The sequence below is a fragment of the Gloeophyllum trabeum genome (genome assembly GCF_000344685.1).
Source record: "Gloeophyllum trabeum ATCC 11539 unplaced genomic scaffold GLOTRscaffold_00005, whole genome shotgun sequence".
In the NCBI taxonomy this organism is placed as follows: domain Eukaryota; kingdom Fungi; phylum Basidiomycota; class Agaricomycetes; order Gloeophyllales; family Gloeophyllaceae; genus Gloeophyllum; species Gloeophyllum trabeum.
The window spans coordinates 102,067-126,628 of NW_006920414.1; the positions used below are offsets into that span (position 1 = coordinate 102,067).

Sequence of the window (24,562 nt, forward strand, 5' to 3'; positions counted from 1 at the left end):
CCGCCCGCTTCGACACAGTGCTCGTCAATCTGGCGTAGGCACTGGTACGGACATCCGGGGTGCGTCACTTGTTGCAGTTGAGCCTTTCTACTCATACAGCCACAGATTATCGTGTAGCACAAGTGCGTGTCGTATTCGCACTACCCCTTACCACCGTGGCGCGGTTATTTCGAAAGGCCCCTCCAAAGCACTTGGCTTATGTGGAGTGGTTCTCCCCGTTCGCTTTGGCTCCGGACAGAACGAGTGGTATGTACAAGATAACTAGGTCTATCCGTGATGGCGAGAGACTTGCAAGTATCATACCGGTCTCGCAGATTTACCGGAGCATACACCTGCTCCCGAAGTTTGGGTCCTCAGTTCCTCGGACTTGGTCAAGTCACACAGTCCTTGATGATGCATCTGCATTTTATGTTAATCCATTCCTAGATCGCCACACTTTTACCATGTTCCTGTAAGCTGTATAATAGAGATAATATGAAATGACGCTATTTGACAATGGTACCTAGACATAATTACAGAAAATCGACGAAAATACTAGCAGATTGTCGCTCGCTTTCTGTGTTATATGGATTATTTATAAACCCTCAAAATTTACATAAAATTATGACGGGAGGGTTTTCCTGATGATCCCACCAGCACAGCCCAATGGCGTCGGGTTTTCAGCATGTTTCTGATGTTTCAGATTTCTTCAGAGTTCCGGCCTTGAGGTGTGCAAACACTGCAATTTCTTTGATTCTTGCTGTAATTCTTTCGTGAGATCACTCGGCACTCTGAATACCCTTCAACTGGAAAAGTCACTCGCCGTCATGACCACTGGACGAAGTGTTGTGAAAGTGTATTTCTGATTACTCTCTCACATCGCAGCTACTTACATATTCGCGTTTGCCTCCCAAGTCTACGGATGATGTTCGTACTGGACAGTGACTCTGTACACACTGTACGGTCAACGTGTCTGTGAGTAACTCAGTTTAAGATCTCAATCAGAGAGGAGTCCTTCGTATAGAAATATATGAAGCAAGAAGCAGCGTAAGTCTAATATACACACACACTACAACTGCGCAATTTCCGCATGCAGCACGTCATCCATCTCTCTCCTTTCTTGACTGCTGCCAGAGGGTATACTTTCGAGATGTTCTGTTGGTGTTATCTCAGCAGCTCGGTAGTCTTCATTATCCTCTTTGTGTTGATCCCTCGCCTCTGGGTCCTTAGACTTCACCTGTTGCGCCTCTTCGCCTCCAAGGGCATCAACAAAATCACTAATGACCTGAGTCCTCAGCTCAATCTGTATAAGGGTCACAGATTTCTCAAAGGGTCCACTCCGGGAACAGAGGATGCGAAGGGCGCGGGAGAAGCTAGGACTGGCAGAATAATATGAGCTACAATAAGACAGAGAGGGATCGGAAGGGAGTTGAAAGACTCACTCCACGAACAAGACAATGAGAGCGTATGCGCCGGGGACCAGACCGTACAATCCCCCCGATATGACCCAGAGGACAAAAATGGCTTCCGATTCTATCCCTCTCGAGCGTATTATGGCGAAGTTTCCGACAGCGGAGATGCAGTTTGAAATGACTACCAAACATATCCATTAGCGGCGCTGACTGATCCAACTGTGAACCTACTCAGGACGAGGGGATAGAGTATAATTCTCCATACCACCCTTCTTATGTTCACCCCGTTCACCCTAACATTTTTCGTCAAGCTCGGAGTTCTTCGGCGGGTCTGGAGCAATAGGTAGACCAGCATGATTGCAGTCGAGATGGTCGCAACAACCATAGATAGTAATAGCCATGCATACCACGCCCCGACTAACCAGCGGATACGCAGGCGCGGTTCGGTGATAGCTATCCAGCACATATGAGACTCAGCCCCAGCCCGTCTTGATAACTGGAATAAGTAATGATAATTCAGATTACACACAGGGGTCGTGTAATGAAAGCAGACACACATCCTGGAAGTGCGGTGATGACTGCTGCCACTAAGGGGGCAAGGATATAATACCGCACGAATCCCTCTGAGGATATTCTGTGCACCAGTACAAGTTGAAGATTTACTGGGATCAGCATCACCACGAAATCGATGAAATTGCCTGCAAGGTGTGTTGGCCGGAAGCTTCGAAGGACAAAATCTAGGGACGCACTGGCGGCGATAGTAATAACGGTTACGATGTTACACCACTTTGTAGGACCAGTGATGAATGTCTCAGCACTGCCAAAGGCTTTAGAACGAATAGGTAAGACGCATCATGTCACTCACAGATATGTTGAATTGTAAATCAAGCTCATGCCTTGTACCCAAAGTAACATCTGTAAGCTTTGTCTTCTCAAGCTAGGCCTCGTCACAGGATTATGCCAAATTGCAGCCGCAGCAGTCAAGACGAGGGTGGCCGCAATAAGCGAGAAGAAAGTGGGAACCGCACTGACCCATACCGCTATAGTCTGTTGCTCTGCTCCCCAGGCAAACGCTGAATGCATGTGTGGGACGAGGACAGATAGAAGTTTCCCAACGCGAGACAGGGCATAATATAGAGGAACATTTGTCCTGGCAGTGTTGATGGCAACTTGATGCACGATGAATGTCAAGGCGGTAACACAACATATCGAAGCTACGGTACCGGTACCGCCCTCCCACTAATAGCCTGACTTTATAAAGGCTTCCTATCCCCGGATTCCTTGCTATGCAACTCAGCGTCCAAGTAGGCGTTAGTCCTGGAATCGCGTGAGAATTTACGCGGTGTTGACAGAGTCTTGCGTGTTATCCCGAGTTCTCGACATTATTGCACGGTATCTCAATTTCTCTGGGTGCAAACTGCAGACAACGAGGTTGTTCACACGCTACCACATCAGGTCTTTGTCTTTTCACCATAGCACGCACTCAAACTGCCGTGGGGTGCGATAATATGTCTGCGTTCCAAGACTTTGTGAAGTGCTTCACCTATAGAGTAAATCTCGCTAATCAAGATATAAGGTTTGTCAAAGAACTTATTCTCATACGGGCGCTTCAAACTGACATTTACTGGGTGAACCTTCCGTGTAGCGCTTCCTATCTAGACGCCGAGTCTAATATTTGTCAATATGTATTGCGAACAGCATCTATCCTTGAGGTAAACGAAGCTGTGTAAAACTTACCTGCACAAAATCAGTTGAACAGAAATGGATAGGCAAGGCAGTTATGTGTAGCAATGTAGAAACGTGGATGCCGTGATGACGAGCACCCACTGGCCGATTGTATTTCCATCGCCGGTACTGTGTGCAGTTCCCACCAATGAAGCCACAGATACTGCGCATACCCACGAATATTTTCAGCGCACAAACAGAATATCAGCGTAGCATACCACCTGCCTAAGTGTTTGGCGAGCCCGGGGTCGGTGCCACACCGATAGAAAGCTGTACATGTAGCAAACAAACCCGGCAAAGGCCGAAGCCCCGACGCGTTGAATCACAAGCTCTGACGGGGTGCAAGCACGAACATTGTCTGAGAACCGGTTTTTGTACCTGCTGAACGCCTTACCTCCGCTCGTGTTGAATGATGGATAGTCTTCTTGGCGCTAATGTCTCGCACTCTCGCGCCACCTCTCTGGAAGAGGGAAGGACTTGAAACCACCTTCCGGATTCAAGCTCCCGGACTTGGACGAGGTTAAGCTCTGCAGTATATTTTACTACCTTCTCGACGCCGAATCGTTATTGAGGTATTTGCACAGTGCCTGAGCTTGTACGTACCGGGGTGAAAGACAAAATGAAAGAAGTCGCTGGGCCCGTATGTCATGATCAGCTGGAGGAAATGCCTGAACCTCTCGTATGGAGCTGGATCTTACTTATTTCAGATTCATGTATTCACATTATGCGCCTGCGCGCGTGCTCGCAGGAATATGTGACGAGGAAACCAAGCATACACCATGGACGGGTCCTTGAAGCTTGGGAGAAATCGCCTCACGCGAAAACGTTTGCGGCGGAGTACAACGGTGCCAAATTGATAGCGCACGTTGACATGGCAATTGTTCTAAGTGCAATGGATATTGAAGCTAATTCACAGAAAGAGTAGTCGCCGTGTCTTTCCGGACTTCATTGGCTCTGACGATTACGCAGACATGTGGAAATCTCTGCGAGGTACCTACGCAAGAACCCCTGCAGTCTCAATGAGGATATCCGTCGCTAAATTTTCCTTCGAGCACGCGAAGCACTGCACCCAATACTCACCGCTCTGGGGGGATCGCAATGAATTGAATGACGCAAGCGGACTGTCAAGACTGACATGCGGCAGGTGCGAGGCTGCAACAAATGTGGAGCACGCGATATCCAGAAACGTTTGTCGAAGTGCGCAGGATGTCAGGACACCTTTTACAGGTATGTCATTTAGCTGAGAAGTGTCATGTAGCTCTGTGATGCAAGGTCATTATTGTCAGCTCGAAGGAGTGTCAAAAGGCGGACTGGAAGACGCACAAGTGTTTCTGATCTCATTCAAGTTGTTTCATGCGGGACTCAAACGTTTCTAGGGGCTCGTGCAAGCAAGGTGCCTGTGACCCGTCTCTGATATCCTAATGACTCTTTGTTAGGGATATCGCGCGATCCAAGAAACTCGAAAGCCTCCTAAAAGACCTTGACCCAGTGGCCGCCTCTCGGGCCAGTGACTGGGTCAAGTGGCGAGGGATACCTAATATTGACGACCTACTCTGTGCTCCGCGCTGCAGATCTATCAAGACCCAAGGCGTCACCGTGACGCTCAGGATGGTCCAGTGGATACCGAGTGTCTCGAAAGACCCGCGACGCCGATTCCGGGTCACTCATTGCGGGGTGTTCAAGGTCGACGACGTACTCCCGGATGTCGAGCGATTGATGGGCTTGGGAAGGGGCGAAGGTAGGGTGTACGTCGACGGGTTGATTTCCGACTCCAGGGCGAGTGAATGGCGGGCAGAGAATAAGATACTACCTCTGCTGGACTTGTCGTGGGGGACAGATGTTCCACCGTGACTGACCGCAGGTTTGGGCTTTCACTAGCTGCGGGAGACATCGTGCTGATTCTCATCCGCAAGATGGGGCCACTGGAGCTACCTTGCAGCGGGCACCATATAATCGATGAACGCCACACACGGAGATTCACCAAGGCTACTGACATTGCCCAGCGGTGCTGAGGATATGGAGAACATGTTGCAAAATTACCGACCTACGCGACAGAGGCGCATCATATGGCGATGTAGATGTACCTCTCGTCGAGCCGTTTGAAGTCATCAGTGCTCTGCCGTATTCCGAACGATCTGGCGCCTCGTGGCTCGGCGAGGCCGCGGAGTTCCTCGATCATTAGAAGCCGGAGTAGGTTTTCGGAGAACTTGGATCCGGTTATGAGACTCAGTTTAGCCGCGTCTCCATGACTCAAGACCCTCATGAAAAGCTAGCGAAGCAGGATATCGATGCCCGAGTGGAGCCCACAAGCAGCGCAATCTAGTCTCGCAAGAATCACCACATATCCTCCTGCCCACTCACAAGTCCCCCAAAATAGCAGCACACTGCCTTGAGCTTGTTCCCCATCCACTGCTCCTCCACCTCGATCTTCTCCGGCAGGAGCGCCGCAACCTCCTCCATGCTGACGTTCCTCGGGAGGTAGTACGCAACGTGGGGCGTTATCTGCCGCGTGAGGTCGAAGAGCTCCTTGCCCGGGATGGGCTGGATGTCGCGTAGGGAATACTCCGGGTGAGGAGCACTGAGTGTCTGCTCGGATTGAGGGGTAGGCGTCGGGGGTATGGGTGGTGGGTCGGATACTGTGGTCGGTGTAGAGCTGGTGTATCCGTAGGGGATAGGGGAGAGCGAGAGCGAGAGCAACATGTTATGAGTCACACGTTCAAAACTGGAAAGAGCGATCTGGAAGACCTACCCATCGATATATCCAGGGCCGCCCCAAGGCGGGCTCAGGAAGACCACGTCAATCTTCCGGTGCACGCTATCCGTTGCTGTATTTCCTGACCCCCGCATCGTCTGTGTTAGCACTTTTAGGACACGATATAAACGAGAGTCAGCGTACGAGATGCGTAGGATCTCGCAAAATCGACGTAATCCGCGAGGATGAACTCGATGCGGTCGGCGACACCGTAGAGCGCAGCGTTGTGTCGGGCGAGACGGAGGCGGGTGGTAGATGTATCGAGAGCAATCACTAGAGATCAGTAAGTTTAGAGATGAAATCATAGCGAATGAGACGCCATGTGCCACCCAAGGCGGTAGAACTATAGAAACCGTCTCCAGAAGAGGATCCATGTCAGAGTAGCATGTACAGCTTCCTATTGGAGCGTATTTGCGAGGCCCAAGAGTTTTCCGAGAGGTTCAACTTTCTGCAAGGTTCGCAATGAGGGCGGCGCACTCTCTCAGCGAAGTGCATTTGATTCTCGCTTTCCTCTACCGCGTCTAACTGCCACAAGACCTGTACAAGACATATCGCAGGTCTCTGCAGAGGCTAGTTGAACAAGAAAAAGGTCGAGGGAACAAGAAAGTTTCACATACGACTTCGCAGGCTGGGTGGAACCAAGAGCTGGCAATTTAAGTGAGCAACCCTCGGCTACTCAGGGCCGTGCAAATACGCTCTATTGGGCGGTATGTTCACGCTATCGCGAACCTTGCTCGAAAAGATGGCGAGACGAGCAACGCACTCACCTCTCTCGCAGCGCAAAGCAAATTGGATCGCATTCCCTCCAACCCCGCAGAACGCGTCGAGGATAGTATCACATCGACAGCGCTCGGCAATATTTGCGGCGATAGCTTCAGGAGTGACGGAAAACCAGCCGACGGGATCGAGCAATGCGCCGCGAGGGTAGAGCGAGAACAGGCGGAGGCGCTGGGAAAAGTCTGGGACACTCAGTACCAGGCCACATCCAACGAGGGTGGGTTAGAAACAGTACACACACTTTCTCAACTCTGCAGGAACTTCCTCTTCTTCCCTGTAGAACGGGACTAGGCCCGTCGCATCGTACCGACCCCGACTAGACCTTAGTAGTTCTACTTTGCGGCGTTTCGAAGGAGGTGCCGAGCTGTCCTGAGGCATTTCAGGTCCGTTATTCGTGCGCTGAGTAGGCAGAAAAGATTCCGCGTCGAGGGCTTGGGCAGAGGACTGGGAGACATTGAGTGCCGATGGTGTAAGAAGCTGGTCACCGAACGCTTCCTTGGCGAAAAGGGACAAGCCTGAAACCGCTCCACGCCGTTTGCCCATCGAACAGCACAGCTGTACGGACTCGGATGCAACGGGGAGTGCTGGCAATAGCAAGGAAGTGAGAGGTTGCGCAAAGGAAGGACAAGGAAGACGCGTGCCGCAGTGCGCGGGGAGGCCCTCCTTCCACCCTAACCTTAGCTCGTGTTCGGCACCCCAGCCACTCCCAAGAACCAACGGTTTGAACACCACCTTCGCGTTGTACATCGCACCGCGGTACATCATTCGCTTTATTTTTTCCGACGCCTTTGAATGTAGGATTTTTACAGATACACTCTGGATACAACAGGTGAGATATGCGAGAGGTGGACGAATGTACGAGCACAGAGCGCTCAGCACGCTCCTTGAACACATGCTCGAAGGGGCGTGTAAGACAATTCAATGACAAGGTGTTTTGATGTATGGAATCACTTACTTTCCCTTCGACGTTATTTCTGACATGAGCGAGGGTATTTCGTTTACGGTACTCCAGGTGTATCTCAGCGTCACCCAGATACTAGTAATGCGAGATGGGCGTGAATAGCAAGTATCGTGGAACCGAGATTAATTACGAGCTCGCACCAAGGGTGATTTTCAAGAGTTAGCAGAATTTGGTATGTTCTACCTGCAGAATGTCCCATATACAGATTGCGCCAGTCCAGTAGGATGATACTATCCACTTTCCTTCTCGCGAACATGAAATTGCCCATACAGAGTTTCGGTCAGTTCTGAGTGGTCCCCCAGTTAGCTCTTTGCTTTTCGCATTCCGAATTCAAGCAGTTCCATCAGATGATGCCGAAGCATATTGTGTGCCATCTGGACTGAATGACACACAATTGATGTGGGCTTCATGCCCTTGGAAAGGCCCACCAACACCCTCTCCGGTCTCTGCCTTTTAGAGATGCATGGTGAAATCCATGGATCCGGATAAGATCTATGACTCATCTGGTGAGAAGCAAACTGTTGGAACTGTGAGCAGCAGGCAGAACAGGGAAGCATAAGATGGGTGGCCATAAGCACACCAGACCCAGACACACACAAAAACTGAAGGCAAGGTCAATTGCATGAACTAAGGAACAAAGGAAATACAGTGGCTCAGTATATAGTCAAGCTGTTTGTACCTATTTGTCCCAGTGGCTCTGCATCCAATACAACCAAAACCTAACAGGAACTGGCTTATTATGACCAGTCAGTGGCAGGAAAGCAGGGACACCCATCTCTGCATCCCAGATTTGTATATAGTATTCCCGAATGATCCCAAGACAACTCTCCATCTGAGGAGAAGGTCGCACTGTATATTACAGTCTCATTTGTGAGGATACACAGCAGCTCGGAATCTCCAGCCACATCAAATATGATCAAGTCGGAACCGCTTGCCAACAGTAGGTTCCTTTCTGGTGATAAATTCATAGCATATGCCTGCACAGTAGTGTGAAGGATTTTCCTTGCAGCCTGCAGGATATGCAAGAGCACCAGTAATGGAGTCCCAGACTTGCAGTGAGAGGCACTTCAGACATGCATATGTGCAACCATCCAGAGACAAGCCTCCAGCCCAAATGTTCTCATCATGGTCGTGAGATGGAGGTCTCAGAACTAGCTTTGGCATCGGGATACCCTAAGACTCTGCAGCGCGAGGGACACGAACAGCCTTTACCAGTCACACGGAACTGCTGCGTAGCATTGTGGAGGGAGCGTTTCCAATTACGAGAGTATATTATAGGATAATCTGAAGCTTACATCAACGAGAACAGCTTCGAAGCGAATAGGCACTGAGAGTTACTTATCTGCTGTGACGGGGAGACGAGTAATCAGGGAACAATTATGCAGATGCAGCGTACGTGGATCTGTATGCCATCAGACGGATCGTTTGGGGGGTTTGCAACGTACTTTGGCAGGATACGGAGACTGGAAATGCACGGCTCTGAAACCTCGGCCATCTCGGGGAGAATATGCCGTCCATAGGTATCGAGATACAGAGTTGGGCGGGTGTCAATTTCGCACCACGTTGTCAATCTGCGAAACGAAGAGAGTACTTCCACGATCACGATATATTTCCCATCATTAAGATATACACCGAGAGCAAACGGCAAAGCGGCACCAGATGCGGGGTAACTCACTGGGAACTGAGAACAGAGGCCAATAATACTTACCGTGCCCTTTGCAGACTGTCGTCGAACAAGTCATCCTTCACGCCTCCAATATACCTATAATAATGATTGCCTTTAGCTTGGAAGGTTCACGCGGCACGAACAGAACTACACGCACACACAAGGGTAGCTTCCAATATACCCAACGGGCTAGAATCTTTCTGGGTGACCCAGAGCCGTCAAAAGCTCGAAGCCCCCTCTCCCAGACGTTGCCACAGCCTAGGGCATAGCGCGTGCGGTTGATAGTAACGTAGCGACGTGTGAACTGCGATGCTTTGCCGCATATGAACTCGCCAACAGTGACGACTGGCACTCAAGATCCTATATTGATTCTGGAATCACGACTACGTCTGGCGTCGTTTTCTCCTTGCGTCTTACAACCGTGGCTGTACACGTTGTTACGTCTTGGACACAAGAAGCTGCAGCCGCACCTGTCAATCAAGCTCCAAAGTGAGCGGAAAGCTTGTTCTCAATTTAGGCGTACCTGACAGCGACGTGCTTGCACCGCGAGGTTTGACCAGCGAGGTATGCGCTGTATGACAATTCGTTGTTCAGAGTTCACCACCTGTTGGAAGCATATTCGGAAGGCCCAGTGCCTGCTCGCTCCCTTGTTATTAGAGCGTATTTGCAAGGCCCAAAAGTTTGCGGAGAGGCGCTCCACTTTTCTGAAGGACTCACGGATCAGCGCGGCACGCTCTCTCAGCGAAGTACGGTTGATTTTCGGTTTTCTCTAAATCGTGTCTAACTACCGCAAAAGTTGTACAAGGCGTATCGTAGGTATCCGTAGATGTTTGTTGAACAAAAATGAAGCTGAGTGAGCGAGAAATATGAGTTTTATAGATGACTTCGCGGCACGGGTGGAGCAAGGGCTACCGGTTTAGGTAGGCGACCCTCGGCTAAATCCTCTGGATCAGCAGCTCCAAATTTTCGAGGCATGGCCTGACGATTTGATGGAGGTTGACCCCCTCAAAATATTGAGGTGACGGCACCTCCGAATATTGAGGTGCATCTAAAAATAGAAACGAGGGTTGGGCCACGCGAAAAGACAGGCCCGCGCACAGAGTCGAACTTGGACATCGGGGAAAAGGATTACATAATACTACAGTGGGCGTACTAGACCGCTAGGCCATAAGGCAGTGGAAAGATAACAAAATACATCAACTATGTAGTTCTGGGAAACAAGCGCGCCCTAGGGTTCGGGTTACATCAGATGACATAACATTTGATGGACATCATGGACTCGTGATCGGGGAAGACCGCGGCCGATCACATCAAATGTTATGTCATCTGATGTAACCCGAACCCTAGGGCGCGCTTGTTTCCCAGAACTACATAGTTGATGTATTTTGTTATCTTTCCACTGCCTTATGGCCTAGCGGTCTAGTACGCTCACTGTAGTATCATGTAATCCTTTTCCCCGATGTCCAGAGTTCGACTCTGTGCGCGGGCCTGTCTTTTCGCGTGGCCCAACCCTCGTTTCTATTTTTAGATGCACCTCAATATTCGGAGGTGCCGTCACCTCAATATTTTGAGGGGGTCAACCTCCATCAAATCGTCAGGCCATGCCTCGAAATTTTGGATCAAAGGTCGTACTTTGGGCCTTGCAAATACGCTCTATTGCCCTCCGTAAGTTCTGGACGCCGAGATACACGTGTAACCGATCCACACACAGGCACACCGGCTGTTGACGTCAGCCACCGCTCGGATTCGAGTCCGAAGGGCTGCCACATTTCGCGTCGACAGACGAGAGAATACATGACAAAAGGTGGTTTATTACGGGGGAGCGGTTGAGCTGCTCATTTTATATGTATAGAGAGCATTATGGGAGCCAACCGGATAGCTTGTTTATCGCGCCGGACGTGTATAATCCCTGATGCCGGCGTGAGAACGGGCGGTATCGGCGAATCATCGGAGTTACTTCATTGGGCCCGCTGAACCATTTGCGTTCCCATCCACACGACCAACGAAGGACATGACAAGAAACAGGTGGCAAAACTGACTATCCGACCACTGCACTTCGACCACTCACTGGTCGCCGCCCCCAGTGCATGCCTGCAGACGTGGCCCCGAGCCGCGCGCGTCGGCCTGCGCGCAAGTCCTCAGAAGACAGGATCTACGAGCTCGGCCACGCCCGCGAGATTGAGTTGAAGCGAAGCAGAGGTGAGATATCATGTGCGGAATGTCGGAGGTGCGATCAATCGCGGGCCCCGTTGCGTGCAGTCTTGGGCTAAAAGCTTGTTATTTCGGGTTACAGACTTAAGATCAAGTGCGACAAACAAATCCCTTGTCAATCTTGCGTGGTAAGTATTTCAAAGCCCGCACTGCTTGATCCTGCCCATACATCATCATAGAGACGGGGATGCGAGATCTTATGTCCGAACGGTAAGCATGACCGTCAATACTTGCGCATGCCACTCACAGATTGTCCGTATGAACAGATTGCTTCACGACTGGACAGGGGACAAGGTAAAGACAACGATAGCGCTCATCCCGCCTTCTGGAAATAACTTCTCGTTAGATCCGTCATCGAAGCGACCGGTCATCTTTACTCCCAAATTAAAAGGCTGACGACCCGAAATCGCGAGCTCGAAGAAGCCCTCGCCAGCCTCCAAGCAAAATTCAGCTCAGAGCCTCACCCGCTCCTACAACGCGATGGGCCGTCGTCGCTCGCCTCACATAGCACCTCAGAGTCCACCTCAGTCGAAGACGATCCCGGTGACTTTGCACCAGAGCTCGCCAACTCGTTTGGAACGCTCTCCATATCGGAGAACGGCGCGTCGCGCTTTATCGGCCCAACAGGCGGCTCAGAGGTCAGTCCCAACAAATCGATGCCAAATGTAACCCTAACCCGCGCCCGCCACCACAGAGTCTACTAATAGTAAGTAGTTATCCTATATATCGGCCACCCATGCCCTCATGCCCCACAGTGCGACGACGAAAAACACTTGACGCGTCCCGCGCAGGCCCCTGCGCCGAGCTTGCCCGACGACGTCTCGCGCTTCTCCGCCTCCTTCCCCTTCACGCCATTGGGCCCGCCGCCCGCGGTGACCGCGCTCATCGAGACGTACCTCCCGCCCTGGACGCGAGCGCTCGCGCTGTGCGACATCTACCTCGAGGGCGCTGCGTGGCTCTTCCACGCGATCCCGCGCTCGCAGCTCATGGACGAGCTCCTGCCCGCGATATACAAGCGCCCCTCGGCGGGCGGCACGGGCCCGCACCACCTCGCGCTCCTCTTCCTCGTGTTCGCGGTGGGTACGCTCGTCGACCTCGCGGACGGCCCACGCGACGCCGAGGCGGAGCATTATTTCCAGATCGCGAGCGCGGCGATCTGCCTGGAGAGTGTGCTAGAGCGGCCGAGTCTCGTAACGGTGCAGGCGATACATATGATGAGTATATATAACGCGATGAGTCCGCATGGGAGAGATACAAGTATGGAGACGACGTGGCAGCTCGTAGCGCTCGGATCCCGCCTTGCAGTGTCCGTAAGTATATGTGGTCTTTCTGGGACAGGCCTCGACTAATCACGCACTGTAGATCGGTCTACGTAAGCGGGTTGCCCCAAGTATCACATACATGATCTTACAACCCTTGCAGATAGAGATAGTGCGAGATGGGGACTTCCGTACCGGATGGTTCAAAGGCGACGGTTCATATTCTGGGATTTGTTCCTAGCGGACGCTTGGCAGGTGCGAGCGGGCAAACATAGCAGGAAGCATTGCTGACTAGGCGACATATTAGAGCCTGGCAAGTGGCCGACCGCCCACGTTTTCTCTGCTCTATGTTGACTGTAAATATCCCGAAGATAACGACCCAAGCAAGGACCATGAATCTGCCGGTGAGCGCGAGTGTACGTCTCTCGTTCTCCCCAATGCTCCTTCCTGTCTTTCCTCATACCAGTTCCCAGTTGAATCATGGGGTTATCGCTTCGCAGCAGAGTGTGTAACGGAAATTGTAGAGAAAGTGTTGGGTACGACAACTCCCTCGTATACCACCGTTATGGAGCTAGACCGCAAAGTCCGGGACTTCCCGATGCCCCAGTATGCCACGCCTATGCCAAGCTACGACGTTCGTGACCCGGAGACAGGCCGACTAGCCCTCGCCGAGTCCATGCAGCGATTTTGCATGGGCAATATCCGGGAGACAGGTGCGTTTGAATGTGTAATGCTCACGACGCTCTGCGTGGCCTGATGTCAAACCGAAAGCGCTCCTGTATATACACCGAAGTTTCTTCGCCCAGGCGGTGATCGAGCATCCAGAAGATCCCCTCAAGAGCCGCTACGCGACGTCCTTCGTCTCCGCCTACAACGCGTCCAGCGTCATTCTCAACACGATCAGCAACCAGTACGAAGTCTGCCCTGATTTAGTCGCGCGATTCTGGACGGTTTGGACATATGCCTTTTCTGCTGCGGTGCGTCAGACCTGCTGTGGGAAGTAGCAAGTACTCATGCGGAATCTAGGTTGTTTTTGGCACGGTGGTTACACGAGGGCCCCAATCGGCTTTGGCCCCTAGCGCTGCCGAAGAGCTTGAGAAGGCGCGAGTGATGTTCATGAGAGCTGCCAGGCTTAGTCAACGTGCTGCTAAAGCTCTGGTAGGCAGCCTCTCTTTTTGACTGTCATGTCTCTGACTCCTTTGCAGCCCGTGATCGTCAAGCTTTGCGAAAAAGCTCGTGACGCGCTCTCGCAGTACCGTGCCGACTCGCATAGTGCTCCCGTCGGTACCGCTGGGTCTGTTACCCCGGAGGATCGAGAAGACGAACTCACGATTTTCGCCGGCCACACCAGACTGGTATCAACGCGGCGTTGTGACTCTGCCAAGGTGGTACCCTCCGAACGCAGTGTCGGCCAGCACCGCAGCGCTGCGTACTATGACGCACAAGCCAAGGAGATGCAGCCGATCGCGTTGCCTGTACTACCGCCATTATCGATAGTTGGTTCCTCTTCGGGTGCCAGGCAAGAAGAGGCCTGGTACCCAGGATATCCCGGTCCTGATGGGTCATACGGGCACAGTCGTCCTCCACACACCACCGAATCTCCTCATTATACGCCTTCCCCTGTCAGCTCCTGGCATCCGCATGCTTACGCAGAGCGCCGTTTTGGCCCTGGCGAGACAATGTCGGAACTACAATCGTCTTCCAGGGAGGCATATCAACCACAACGACAGTTCACCCCGCAAGCCTCCTATCATCCCCACTATCCTGCTCCACCTGCAGAACTAGCCGAACTTGGATTAGTTTCCCGTGCGTCCAGGTTGGACGAGCGATGGACTTCGTTTATGCAAGACTCTGGTGTCCTAGATCAAAATAGTTTTAGGTCCACGTGATGGCTTTCTTCCATTGTCATGGACCTTGATCTCGGAGTATTTGTATGGTACCCCGGTGTGTAATGTTGCGACTGCCCGTGCATATCTCGACCTGTATGATAGTGATTCCCGGCCCATTGTGCGCCCTATGTATACTATACCATCTGGACTTATCTATCCTAGGACGTCTGAGAGCAGAGTTTCGGCCCGCTCCCAGTCCTTGTCGAACTCCTTTGTCCAGTGCCACTCCCACTGTTTCTCTATCTGCTTTGCTAGAGTATGTAGCTCTTCTCTCTCCTTGGACCGATCGAGGCCGTCGTACATAGTACCGTTAAATTCGTATAACAAGCCTGTGATCTCGGACTCCTTGACGACCGTGTTAGCAAAAGGTAAGCGGATCTCTTCATAAATGCGTAAGGCGTCTGGGATCTTGTCCAGAGTCAAGGACGGATGAGCCAACAGTCGCCCCAAGACATAGGCATCCTGAGGAGCAGGTCGTCATGAGCACGGAGGTCGATCAAAGTACGCTTACCTCCATAGCTTGACCCGCACCCGCACCCAGATGAGTCGTCATTGCATGCGCCTGTAGTATGAGATCAGGTCGCTGCGTGGTATAGTATGATCATCGACCCCTACCGCGTCTCCGATGATTGCCACTCTTTCGTAAGCGTAGTGAGGTAGTGAGGCCATGGAGTGGATGGCCCATCGCGACGGGCATTCCATACACTACGTGACTTGAGTACGGGAGCGGAGCATAGCGTCGGGTGCTCACCTTAGCTATTGCTTGCACTTCGGGTTCAAAGGCACCGAAGCGATCCATGACTTCCTGACGCGAAACATCGGTGACCCATGTGCCATCGAATGGGGTCCCTTCCGCCCGAGGGACAGTGTAGAATCCAACCGCATTGATGAGGCGGCCTTGAGAGACAGGATACGCAATAAAATGCTGTACGCAGGGGATGAGGACTACACAAGCTGTTAAAGCGGACTGTCCTACTTTATCTTTGCCTAGATACTATGAAGACTTCAGAAACCGAATTCAACTTTGACGATCTACTTACAGCGATTGCCCGGACGCATGCCTGGTGTCCGGGATGTACGGACTCCAAGGTTTCCTTGGGGATCAAGGACCGGTATGCCAAAGTGCCCGTCCACACTGGACCGGTTTTGCTCTGGATGGAGTCCAGTTCTGCGATGTCGCTCATGCCGTCATGTTCCGCTATGCGACGGAACATGCTTTGGCGGATTCGGGAATGTATACCGTCAGCTCCCACAAGAACATCGCAGTTGGCAAGACTACCATCTGTGAAGTGTAGCGTTATAGATCCGTCTAACTCCCTTGTGTAGGCTTTTACTCTCTTTGACGTCGAAACCGAATACCTATTGGGTATTTTACGCTTTAATATGTCCACAACGTCCGCTCTATGCAGGGTGATGGCGCCATCTATATTTACGGGCTTAAACACAGCTTCGGTGGTCACCTCGCAATAACTTACATGGCATTATCATTTGATCGAAATCATAGCCAGCATACAATTGATCCGACCTTCGAAAAGCAAGTCCTGGCCCTGCAACGCGGAAAGCGAATGTGGGATACAGGAAGCTAAGAGGACTTGCGGAACTTACTTGGAGAGTCGTCAGGCGGTTCAATCGCCTTTTTAGCCAACTCAGCATCAAGGCCTAAGAGCTGCATGATACGCCAGGTCCTTTTCCACACACTGATCCCAGCGCCCACAGTGGTGATTGCCGGAGCGCCTTCATAGACAGCAACTTCCACTGACGAGTCGGCGTATGTCGCAAGGACGACAGCCAAAGCGAGCCCGCCGATGCCTGCCCCACTGCGACGCGTGACCTTGTGATCCCAACTGCAGAGTCGGTGCGTCACGTACCATACTGCCACCCTAATCCTGCTTCCAACCATGACGCGATAGCTCAGAGGTTAGGACTAAATGGCTTCGTAAGTCGCGCAGTTCTACGAAAGTTGGGAGACAATTCATGGGAGCGGTGAGTCCCAGGTTATAAATCAGGTACCGGAGACTTGATATCTGCAGGCTCGTCATACGAGTGGTAGTCTGAGCATAATACACCGAAACTACATCATCTCTGGGAATAGTGGTAAGTTCGGCATCCCCTAATAAGCACCGAGCTTAAGAATACGCACCACATGCAAAATTCAAGTGAGCCGTACACCAGTGTCAGCCGATATGACCGATCAAGCACGGCAAACTCACACAGGAGTATTATTGACTGAAGCACGAGAGACGGAAGCAAACCAAGGAACTATCTTTCATTTTCTGCATATTTCTTCAGTGATGCCTAAATATGTTGCAATTTTTGGGAGCAATTATAGGAGGGCGATGCCACCGACGCATCCAATCAACATCGCATCTACTGTACCAACGGTTTGCTCATCCAACCAGGCATCCAAAGCTTCGAACGTGCGCATCGCTGAGCCACCGAACTGCTTCTCAGCCTTCTTACCGGGCCACATGGACTGCTCTTTTATTCCGACGAAATCAATTTTGATGTTTTCCGGGATCTCAGAAGAGATGGGAGAGGGATATTTCACGACCAGGTCGACGCTCCATCGATCGTTTCCGTAGAATGACGCCTCTTTGATGTGATGGCGGGCATATTCGTCCGGGGGATTGTCGTCCAGGGTCCATTTCAATACATGGGCGTCAAACGCAACAGCTGTGACACTATCAGCCTCGCCAACAGATGTTATTTAATAGACGCACCTGTCCAGATGATGCCCGGATGGTGAACCACGAGAGTGAAACTGCGAGTACCCTTCTCCTTGTCTACAACGTCGTTCGTAGTAGAAATAGCAACGAATTTTCCAGCAGCCGCTGACGGTTCCCCATCATATTGTTCGTCAACGGGCATATCGATCATATATGGAGAGAGGAACTGGTGAGAGCATTCAGTCGCATCACCCGTGCCGACGGATATGGGATTCTATACGAACCGCAGAGAAGGGATAAAGCACATCCCATTCACTGTCCCAATCCGAAAGTTGTCTAGAAGTAGGAGGCTTGCCATGAGCGTCGAACTGCTCCGCCATGCTATGGACAAGGGTGTCGAAACCGGGAGCCGCGTCGGCAGCAGCTATATGCAAGTGCTGTTCAGCTGAAGTGACCTGCGATGACCTCTTAGCATGCCAGGACAATAAGATCGAGTCATCCAGAGCCTACATTCTCCATATGAATGACGAACATCCTCTTCTGATGCAACCTATCGAAAGGAGCTCGCATGGCGAACAATGCCATCGATAAGGCGGTGATGACGCTGAGAATCACAACCACACGACTTGACACCCTCGTCCCGAACCTATGCATGAACGGAAGGGCCATAGGAATCGTATATGCACCCGTCGCGGCGACTATGGTGGCAATAATGTGCTCTCCTGGAGCATCACCGCCAATACGTCCGGTCTGTGATCGTACGTGGTTACCCAAATCCACCCGTCTCGACAGGGAGGAAAAGTGTACTCACCAGAGGCACGAAGACATCCAAAACGGTCGCCACAATCTGCGTTCCGGTCAACAGCGGCGTCAGCTGGGCCAAGGCGTACGTCCACAACGACACGCCGTCGCCTGTCCTCGTAATCTTCAGAGTGTCCAGCACGAGGGCTAAGAGCAACGGAGCACTCGTCAAGAAGAACATCACCGCCGAACCGATTCCCAGCAGCTGAATCGCGAGCGCAGCGAATGACTGGAGGAGAAGCATCGAAGTCATGACTGTATGCTCCGGCACGTGGCCGATGAGATATTGCGACACGAGAGCACCTGGGAGTAACAAACCAGAGGTGCATGAGCAACGACGGCTCCAACCCGCACCAAGACCTACCCGTAAGCGCAGCCGGACCATACAACCCCAGACAAGCCGGCTCCCAGCTAAACCAGCTCATCCCCTTGCCAAGCACGCGCTGCATCACCGCCGCAACCACGTTAGCGCCAACAAGGGCCCCTAAAAAGCCCCCAGCGACAGCTCCTATTCCCCTCGCGAGCGGCCTGACGCCCCGCGCGCCGCCCTTAATCCGGAGCGCGAGCAGGAGGGACGCGACGAACACGCCCGCGTACATGACCCGCGCGGTGGCGTACGAGTAGAGGAAGAACGTGCCGAGGTGGGAGAAGAACACCGTGCGCGGCTTGACGTACCCGCTCGCGAGGGAGTGGAGGGGTGAGGCGGGTGAGGAGAGGTGCTGCAGCAAAGCCATGGTGTTTTCTGCCATGTGCTGCGAGAGATATCAGCATCTAGGCGCGTAAACGTTGGAGAAGATGACCGACCTGGGCAACACCGGGCTCGATGTTCTCTACGAGATCCTGTATACGAAGTCATGATCAGACGCGACCGCCGCACGTACTCGCAACACTGACCTTGCGCATATGGTAAAGATAGCTGTTCCCCACAACAGCCATCTACTCGACCATGAGCAGATCAATAAACAGCGTAGCGCGATCAACGGCCCGATAAACGTACATCCAAGCCAGTAACGTTCAAATACTGCTCAAACTGCCGAAAATCTGTACTGTCTACCCGTCAGCCGACGCCATCACTGCAACGCTTCGTTCACCCGACCCTCTGAATGGGAGACAGGCACTCACTCTGACAGGAGGATCCCCGAGCTGAATATGTCATTCGCGAGGACTGTGCCGAATGGTCTGCAGGATGCATCAGCTGTCAGCATGCATTTCTCACGTAGAATAGAGGACCGCAATGACCTTGGGACGTGCGAGTACGCTTCGATCATCTGTTCTGAGGTGGCCTGGAAGAGCAATTCCGGGCCCTTGGTGCCAGCAGCTAGGGAAACGAGTCTCAGTTTCGAATGATATGATGGTGAGACGCATTAGCCTGACCTTCTAAGTTGATCACGGCGCGCACTCTGATTGTACCTGTGAATTCCAGTATTACGGACGAGAAAGCCGTTGACTCACGTATTCGCGATGGCATGTTGCGTCGAGAACAGGTGAGACCCGTCTTGCAGCGACTCTTCCGCATTGTTGAACACTGAGCAGCATCGGAACGTGAATCGCGGCGAATATCATGGGACACTTACAGAAAACGATGGCATATGTCGGCTCCCAGTCATCCGTCTCAATCAGCACTCGCGCACACTCGAGCATCACCCCCACGGGGAGCGCGTCATCGGCCGCGCCTGGACTAGGCAGAGTCGAGTCGACGTGCGCGTTCACCAGAACGGCGTCCTGCTTCCCTTCGGGAGTGCCGTCTGAGAGGCGGAACACGACGTTCGTCAGGTTCACATAGGTCTTGTATAGCCGCTTGTTCATCATGTCGAAGCTGGCGGTACATTGTCAGAAGGCGATATTCGGTACCTTTCGATCATAGGGGGATAGAGCCCTCCACAGAGCCGTGCTCTTGCCCAGGGGCCCGCTCGTACTTGATGCAACCATGCTTCACGCGTTCGCTCCCGCTGACGTTCACGACCAGAACGCACGACACTCACCGATGACTGCCGCTACCCTGCTGCCACCACCACTCGCATTCGAGCTTTCTCTCCGGACTCCTCTCCTTCGCCCTCGTACATACATCGTCTAGTTCCTTCGCCTGTTGAATCATCCACTCGTCCCCCAGAGCATGTTCCTTGGTCCCCACGATCCGATATCCGATATCTTCAGACAGATATTTGGCATGCGATAGTATTCGCGCTTCAGATAGCTGTGGCTGTTTCGTTGTAGGGTTGTAGCTACAAACATACAAACCTCGTCAGTCCACGAAAACCGAGATGGCACGGCATACGTACAGTGCGGTTAGAGGCTCCGGCAAAGCTGTGTAAATACACAAGGCAGTCAAGTTCAGCGAGTACCCTCCGGGTCGCGTGCTACGAACTCACTGTAATGCTGCCTGAGCGCAAACAACGGCGCGCCTATCAGCAATGGCGACAGCGCCAGAATCGACCGGATGGGTCCCCATCGCGGAGGCTGCCCGCTCATCCTTCGCATTCGTCAAGGATGAGATGTGCGCGTCGTCGGCGTCGCGTGCTGTCGCGTCCACCACAGAGAGACAGCGCAGCAGAGCTTAAAACGTGGCCGGAGACACCGAGCGCCCCCGACTTCGACATTGATGACGATGACGGTATGACTGACACCGTCTTCCCCGACACCGACCGATTCGTACGTCCCCTCCGCCGTGTTCCGACTGCCACACCGATGTACTCGTCAACTGCAGACCCGATTGGTGGCTTTTTCTTAGGGCGCCGCCGCCGCCGCCGCAAGCCGATCTGTATGTACAGGTCTTCAGCAATAACGCGTTATCCCCCATAGAGGGCTTGTTGCTTTCTCTTTCCTTGATTCATGAGAGCAATATGCCCCACAAAACTACTCGTATTTCAGAACGGTTACCCAATGTCAATATATCATACACCGGTACCGGAACGCACGATTGGCTCAGTGCAGGTATGCCGCGGGCGGACCATCGTTCGTCCGAGATCGAAGATTGTTCAGTACGAAAGAACAAACCACCATGGACAGAGGAAACGCAACATGATATCGTGAACTCTGTGACACGCAGTGTTTCCGCGCTTGTGAGTGACGTGCCTATATACCCGTACTTGGCGCTGAACGCACTGTACCCTATCTGACGCTCAACAGCGCGAGGCCTCTTATATTTCCTGGAGATAAATCTGTCTGCACGTCGGGCCGGTCACTACGAAAAGCGCGTTGAGGGCATAGATCCCGGCGGGATCGTGTGCTTAATCCAGATACAATGACTGGTCACTGACCGAGCGGGTATCGCCCCAGTACTAGTGGCCCTCCAGCCATCCTCGCAATTCCTCTCCTCTGTGTTTCCTGCGTCTCCCTTCCCCCCTCATTTTCTCGTCTCGCTATCCATCGCGTTGGCAGACGCAGCAGACATGACTGAGACGCACGAAAAAACCAACAGCGAGCAGAAGCTCCTCTCCGTCACCGTTCCGTTCTCTCCGGCTTCCTGGTGAGTCCTACGCTCTCTTGGATGAGAATCTGACCGTGGCTTACCTGATTTTTTTTTCTAAAATAGGGAAGCGGTAAAACGACGTTGCTGAAGCACATCCTCCAGTCCAACACCCATGGATTCAAAATTGCCATCATCGTCAACGACATGGCGGAAGTTAATATCGACGGCGCGCACGTGGCACGGCTCTCCACGAAAGAAGACAAGGGCAACCTTGTGCAGATGCAGAACGGTATGCTGCTGCCCGTCCCGCGGTATTTTGCAGACGCATAACGCTGACGGAATGCCGTGGTTCAGGATGCATCTGCTGCACTGTGCGCGGAAATTTCCTCGTCGAGCTGGCGAAAATGGCCTGGGGCGGGGAATTCGACTACGTCCTGATCGAGAGCAGCGGTATCAGCGAGCCGCAACAAGTAGCCGAAACCTTTACACAAGCGTGGAGCGAGGAGATGCTCGACATCCCCGAAGAGATCCGGGGCAGCGACCGTGAAATCATCGAGCGAATGTGAGCCATCCGACCCCTCCTCTCTGCTGGAAATCTTCGCTGATGTCCGCGCGCAGCGCCAAGAAGGGCGGCCTCGAGAAAATCGCCAAGATCGACACGATGGTCACCGTCGTCGACGCCTTCCGTTTCTTCTCCGAGTTCAACACCGGCGAGTTCCTCACGGACCCCTTCGGGCGCGAGGAGGTGCCCGCGGAGGACGAGCGCACCATCTCCGACCTCATGGCCGACCAGATCGAGTTCGCGAACGTCATCATCATTAGCAAGACCGACATGGTCGACAAGGCGACCAAGGAGCGCGTGAAGGGGTATATCAAGGTGCTCAACCCGAAGGCGAAGGTGATTGAGGCGAAGCACTCGAAGATCGAGGCGCAGACGATGCCCGGCTGGTTGACGAGTCTGCAGGAGATGCTCATCATGGATGCGGGCGGGAGGAAGCGGAAGACGCCCAAACCGGAAACGTTGGGGTGAGTAACCGGGGTATACCTGCCTGGTAGACGAGCCGAGGAGCTGACTGGGCCGCAGGTACAACATTGGCAGCTTCGTCTACCTGGCGCGCAAACCGTTCGACCCGGTGAAGCTCTACAAACTCCTTGCGGGCAAGTTCGTTCTCATTCAGCCAGACGGAGGAGACGACGAGGACGAGGAAGGTGAGGATGGCGAAGGCGGCAAGGAAGCCAACGGCGACGTGGACGGCGATGAAGAGATGCCTCCCGCCGACGCACCCAAAGTTACCCCCGCAAAACGCAAAGGCGCTCCCGAGCCCGAGCCCGAGGAGGAAGAGTTGGACGAAGAGGAAGACCCTTTCTTTAAGTCCCTCCCGCGCGACCCGATGGAAATCGTCGCCGCCAAGGCCGCGGACCCGCTCTGGGCGAAGATGCACCGCTCGAAGGGCTGGCTGTGGTTCGCGACGCGATTCAAGCAGGCGGGCTCGTGGAACACGGCGGGCGCGATGCTGCGCGTCGAGTACGAGCAGGATTGGTTCTGTGAGGTACCCGAGGAGGAGTGGGTGTTCGACGAGGACGTCAAGGCCGCGGTGATGAAGGACTTCGAGGGCGAGTGGGGGGACCGCCGGCAGGAGATCGTGTTCATCGGCGAGGGACTGAACGAGAAGAAGGCGCTCGACGCATGCTTGCTGACGGACAAAGAGTTCAAGACGTGGGAGCGGCTGATGCGAAGGAAGGATATCGATCTGGAAAAGAAGGAGGAGAAATTGAGTGAGTGGTGGGATGATTCGTATTGGGCGGAGTGGACTGTGCCGGAGCAGGACGAGGAGAAGGAGGAAGGACCGGCTTACGACCACGCTGCCCATCCCCACCGCCATCGTTAGACGATGCGGTCGTTAGCATGCCTATCCGATCCGGTAGCTTTTCCCCACAGGGGTTTTTGACGCACCCGGGCGATGACTCAAACTGCTGTCCTACTCTTTACTTTTTCAAACCTCACGCCCACCCGCCACCGCCGTTACTTTTCTAACACAGGACTCCCGCGCACTCCGCACCTCACCTGAGGGGGAGCTACGCATTGTTTATGTTCATTCACCACGGTCTATGGAGTGAAAGCAGTACATACAGGCATGTCGTCTAACATAGGGCTACGCCCTGGCGACAACAACTGGATTCGAAAAAAACAAAGCCTATCCAAAAGCCTGGCCATGGAAAGGCACTCCAGCTTTTTCTTTGGCTCCGGAATCCCACTTCACTCTGAGAGGATCTACAACAGTGTTATGCAATAGTAGGTAAATATGTACGTACTCGAAGAGCACAATCGTCGACCAATGTCTCATTTCGCAGGGTGAAACTCAACCACGTAAGTTCAGTGCATCCTCACTAGGTGTTTACTAGTATACTTTGTCCGTCGAGTGCTGCGAACACGTTCAGCTTCTTTAACACATCAATCGTAGAGCGTGAGCACACGCACCCGGGCTTACTTTCCAAACGACACCTTCAACGCTATCCTCCACAAGCTGCAGGCGCAGAAGACGGCGGGGAACATGCCCATGTTAGTTCGGGGGCGCCGTTACAAGTAGGCGGCCACATTGGGTGATTGTTGACGCGGGTCTCGTATGTAGTCGCTCGTTGAACTGCCAGTGCACAAGTACTGCACGCCGGGCAATCAACGGTCCAGGACAATCGCTCTCTCTAGTGCTGCTCAATTCTTATTTCGTTCGTCCGTTCGTCTGTTCGTTCGATTGAGCGCGTCCAAAAGAGTGAGGAAGCAATGATGGCCGGCGATCCGGGACCACGGTCATGTGATGTGCTCACCGGTCGCGGCAAGGCATCGAGAATTTCCGTGGCTAGTTATGTGGACGAAATCCGTCGACGTAGATTACATGCCACATTATTCTCCTCATAGCAATTCTGAGATGTATGGACCGGGTGCCCAGGCTGAGTATTGACCCAATTGGGGCTCTTATCATGCTTGTGCATATATCTCGAAAAAGCCTCAGGAAATAAATGTGCCGGCCACCAACGGAGAACGCATCACATGACCGTG

The 24,562-nt window shown here is 52.9% G+C and overlaps 5 protein-coding genes across 5 annotated transcripts; 2 read left to right on the forward strand and 3 right to left on the reverse strand.

Moving 5' to 3' along the window:
• Window positions 1-5,450: 5,450 nt before the first annotated feature.
• On the reverse strand, window positions 5,451-7,188 carry GLOTRDRAFT_40071 (S-adenosyl-L-methionine-dependent methyltransferase; the record flags this gene model as incomplete). Its single annotated transcript, XM_007866621.1, has 6 exons — window positions 5,451-5,694; window positions 5,866-5,977; window positions 6,013-6,141; window positions 6,636-6,827; window positions 6,885-7,014; window positions 7,099-7,188. The coding sequence occupies 6 exons, from the start codon at window positions 7,186-7,188 to the stop codon at window positions 5,451-5,453; spliced, it is 897 nt and encodes a 298-aa protein (XP_007864812.1).
• Window positions 7,189-11,575: 4,387 nt separating this feature from the next.
• GLOTRDRAFT_39622 (uncharacterized protein) lies at window positions 11,576-14,631 on the forward strand (the record flags this gene model as incomplete). The annotated part of the gene is made up of 10 exons (XM_007866594.1): window positions 11,576-11,611; window positions 11,663-11,693; window positions 11,750-11,777; window positions 11,830-12,125; window positions 12,195-12,803; window positions 12,906-12,997; window positions 13,050-13,455; window positions 13,514-13,719; window positions 13,769-13,900; window positions 13,948-14,631. Coding segments are annotated over 10 exons (2,520 nt in total), but the record flags the coding sequence as incomplete, so codon positions are not given.
• Window positions 14,632-14,784: 153 nt separating this feature from the next.
• Window positions 14,785-16,531, reverse strand: GLOTRDRAFT_40143 (FAD/NAD P-binding domain-containing protein; the record flags this gene model as incomplete). The annotated part of the gene is made up of 7 exons (XM_007866629.1): window positions 14,785-15,093; window positions 15,137-15,193; window positions 15,247-15,336; window positions 15,383-15,598; window positions 15,711-16,054; window positions 16,107-16,178; window positions 16,237-16,531. The coding sequence occupies 7 exons, from the start codon at window positions 16,529-16,531 to the stop codon at window positions 14,785-14,787; spliced, it is 1,383 nt and encodes a 460-aa protein (XP_007864820.1).
• Window positions 16,532-16,954: 423 nt separating this feature from the next.
• GLOTRDRAFT_74605 (uncharacterized protein) lies at window positions 16,955-20,567 on the reverse strand (the record flags this gene model as incomplete). Its single annotated transcript, XM_007866686.1, has 17 exons — window positions 16,955-17,304; window positions 17,352-17,523; window positions 17,582-17,752; window positions 17,808-18,047; window positions 18,109-18,401; window positions 18,463-18,850; window positions 18,903-18,938; window positions 18,993-19,034; window positions 19,096-19,144; window positions 19,221-19,277; window positions 19,338-19,416; window positions 19,473-19,498; window positions 19,551-19,623; window positions 19,673-19,914; window positions 20,081-20,320; window positions 20,378-20,402; window positions 20,468-20,567. 17 exons carry the CDS (start codon window positions 20,565-20,567, stop codon window positions 16,955-16,957), a joined length of 2,583 nt encoding a protein of 860 aa, XP_007864877.1.
• Window positions 20,568-21,487: 920 nt separating this feature from the next.
• Window positions 21,488-23,396, forward strand: GLOTRDRAFT_92658 (cobW-domain-containing protein; the record flags this gene model as incomplete). Its single annotated transcript, XM_007866687.1, has 5 exons — window positions 21,488-21,564; window positions 21,636-21,796; window positions 21,862-22,069; window positions 22,126-22,533; window positions 22,592-23,396. 5 exons carry the CDS (start codon window positions 21,488-21,490, stop codon window positions 23,394-23,396), a joined length of 1,659 nt encoding a protein of 552 aa, XP_007864878.1.
• Between the last annotated feature and the right edge of the window lie 1,166 nt (window positions 23,397-24,562).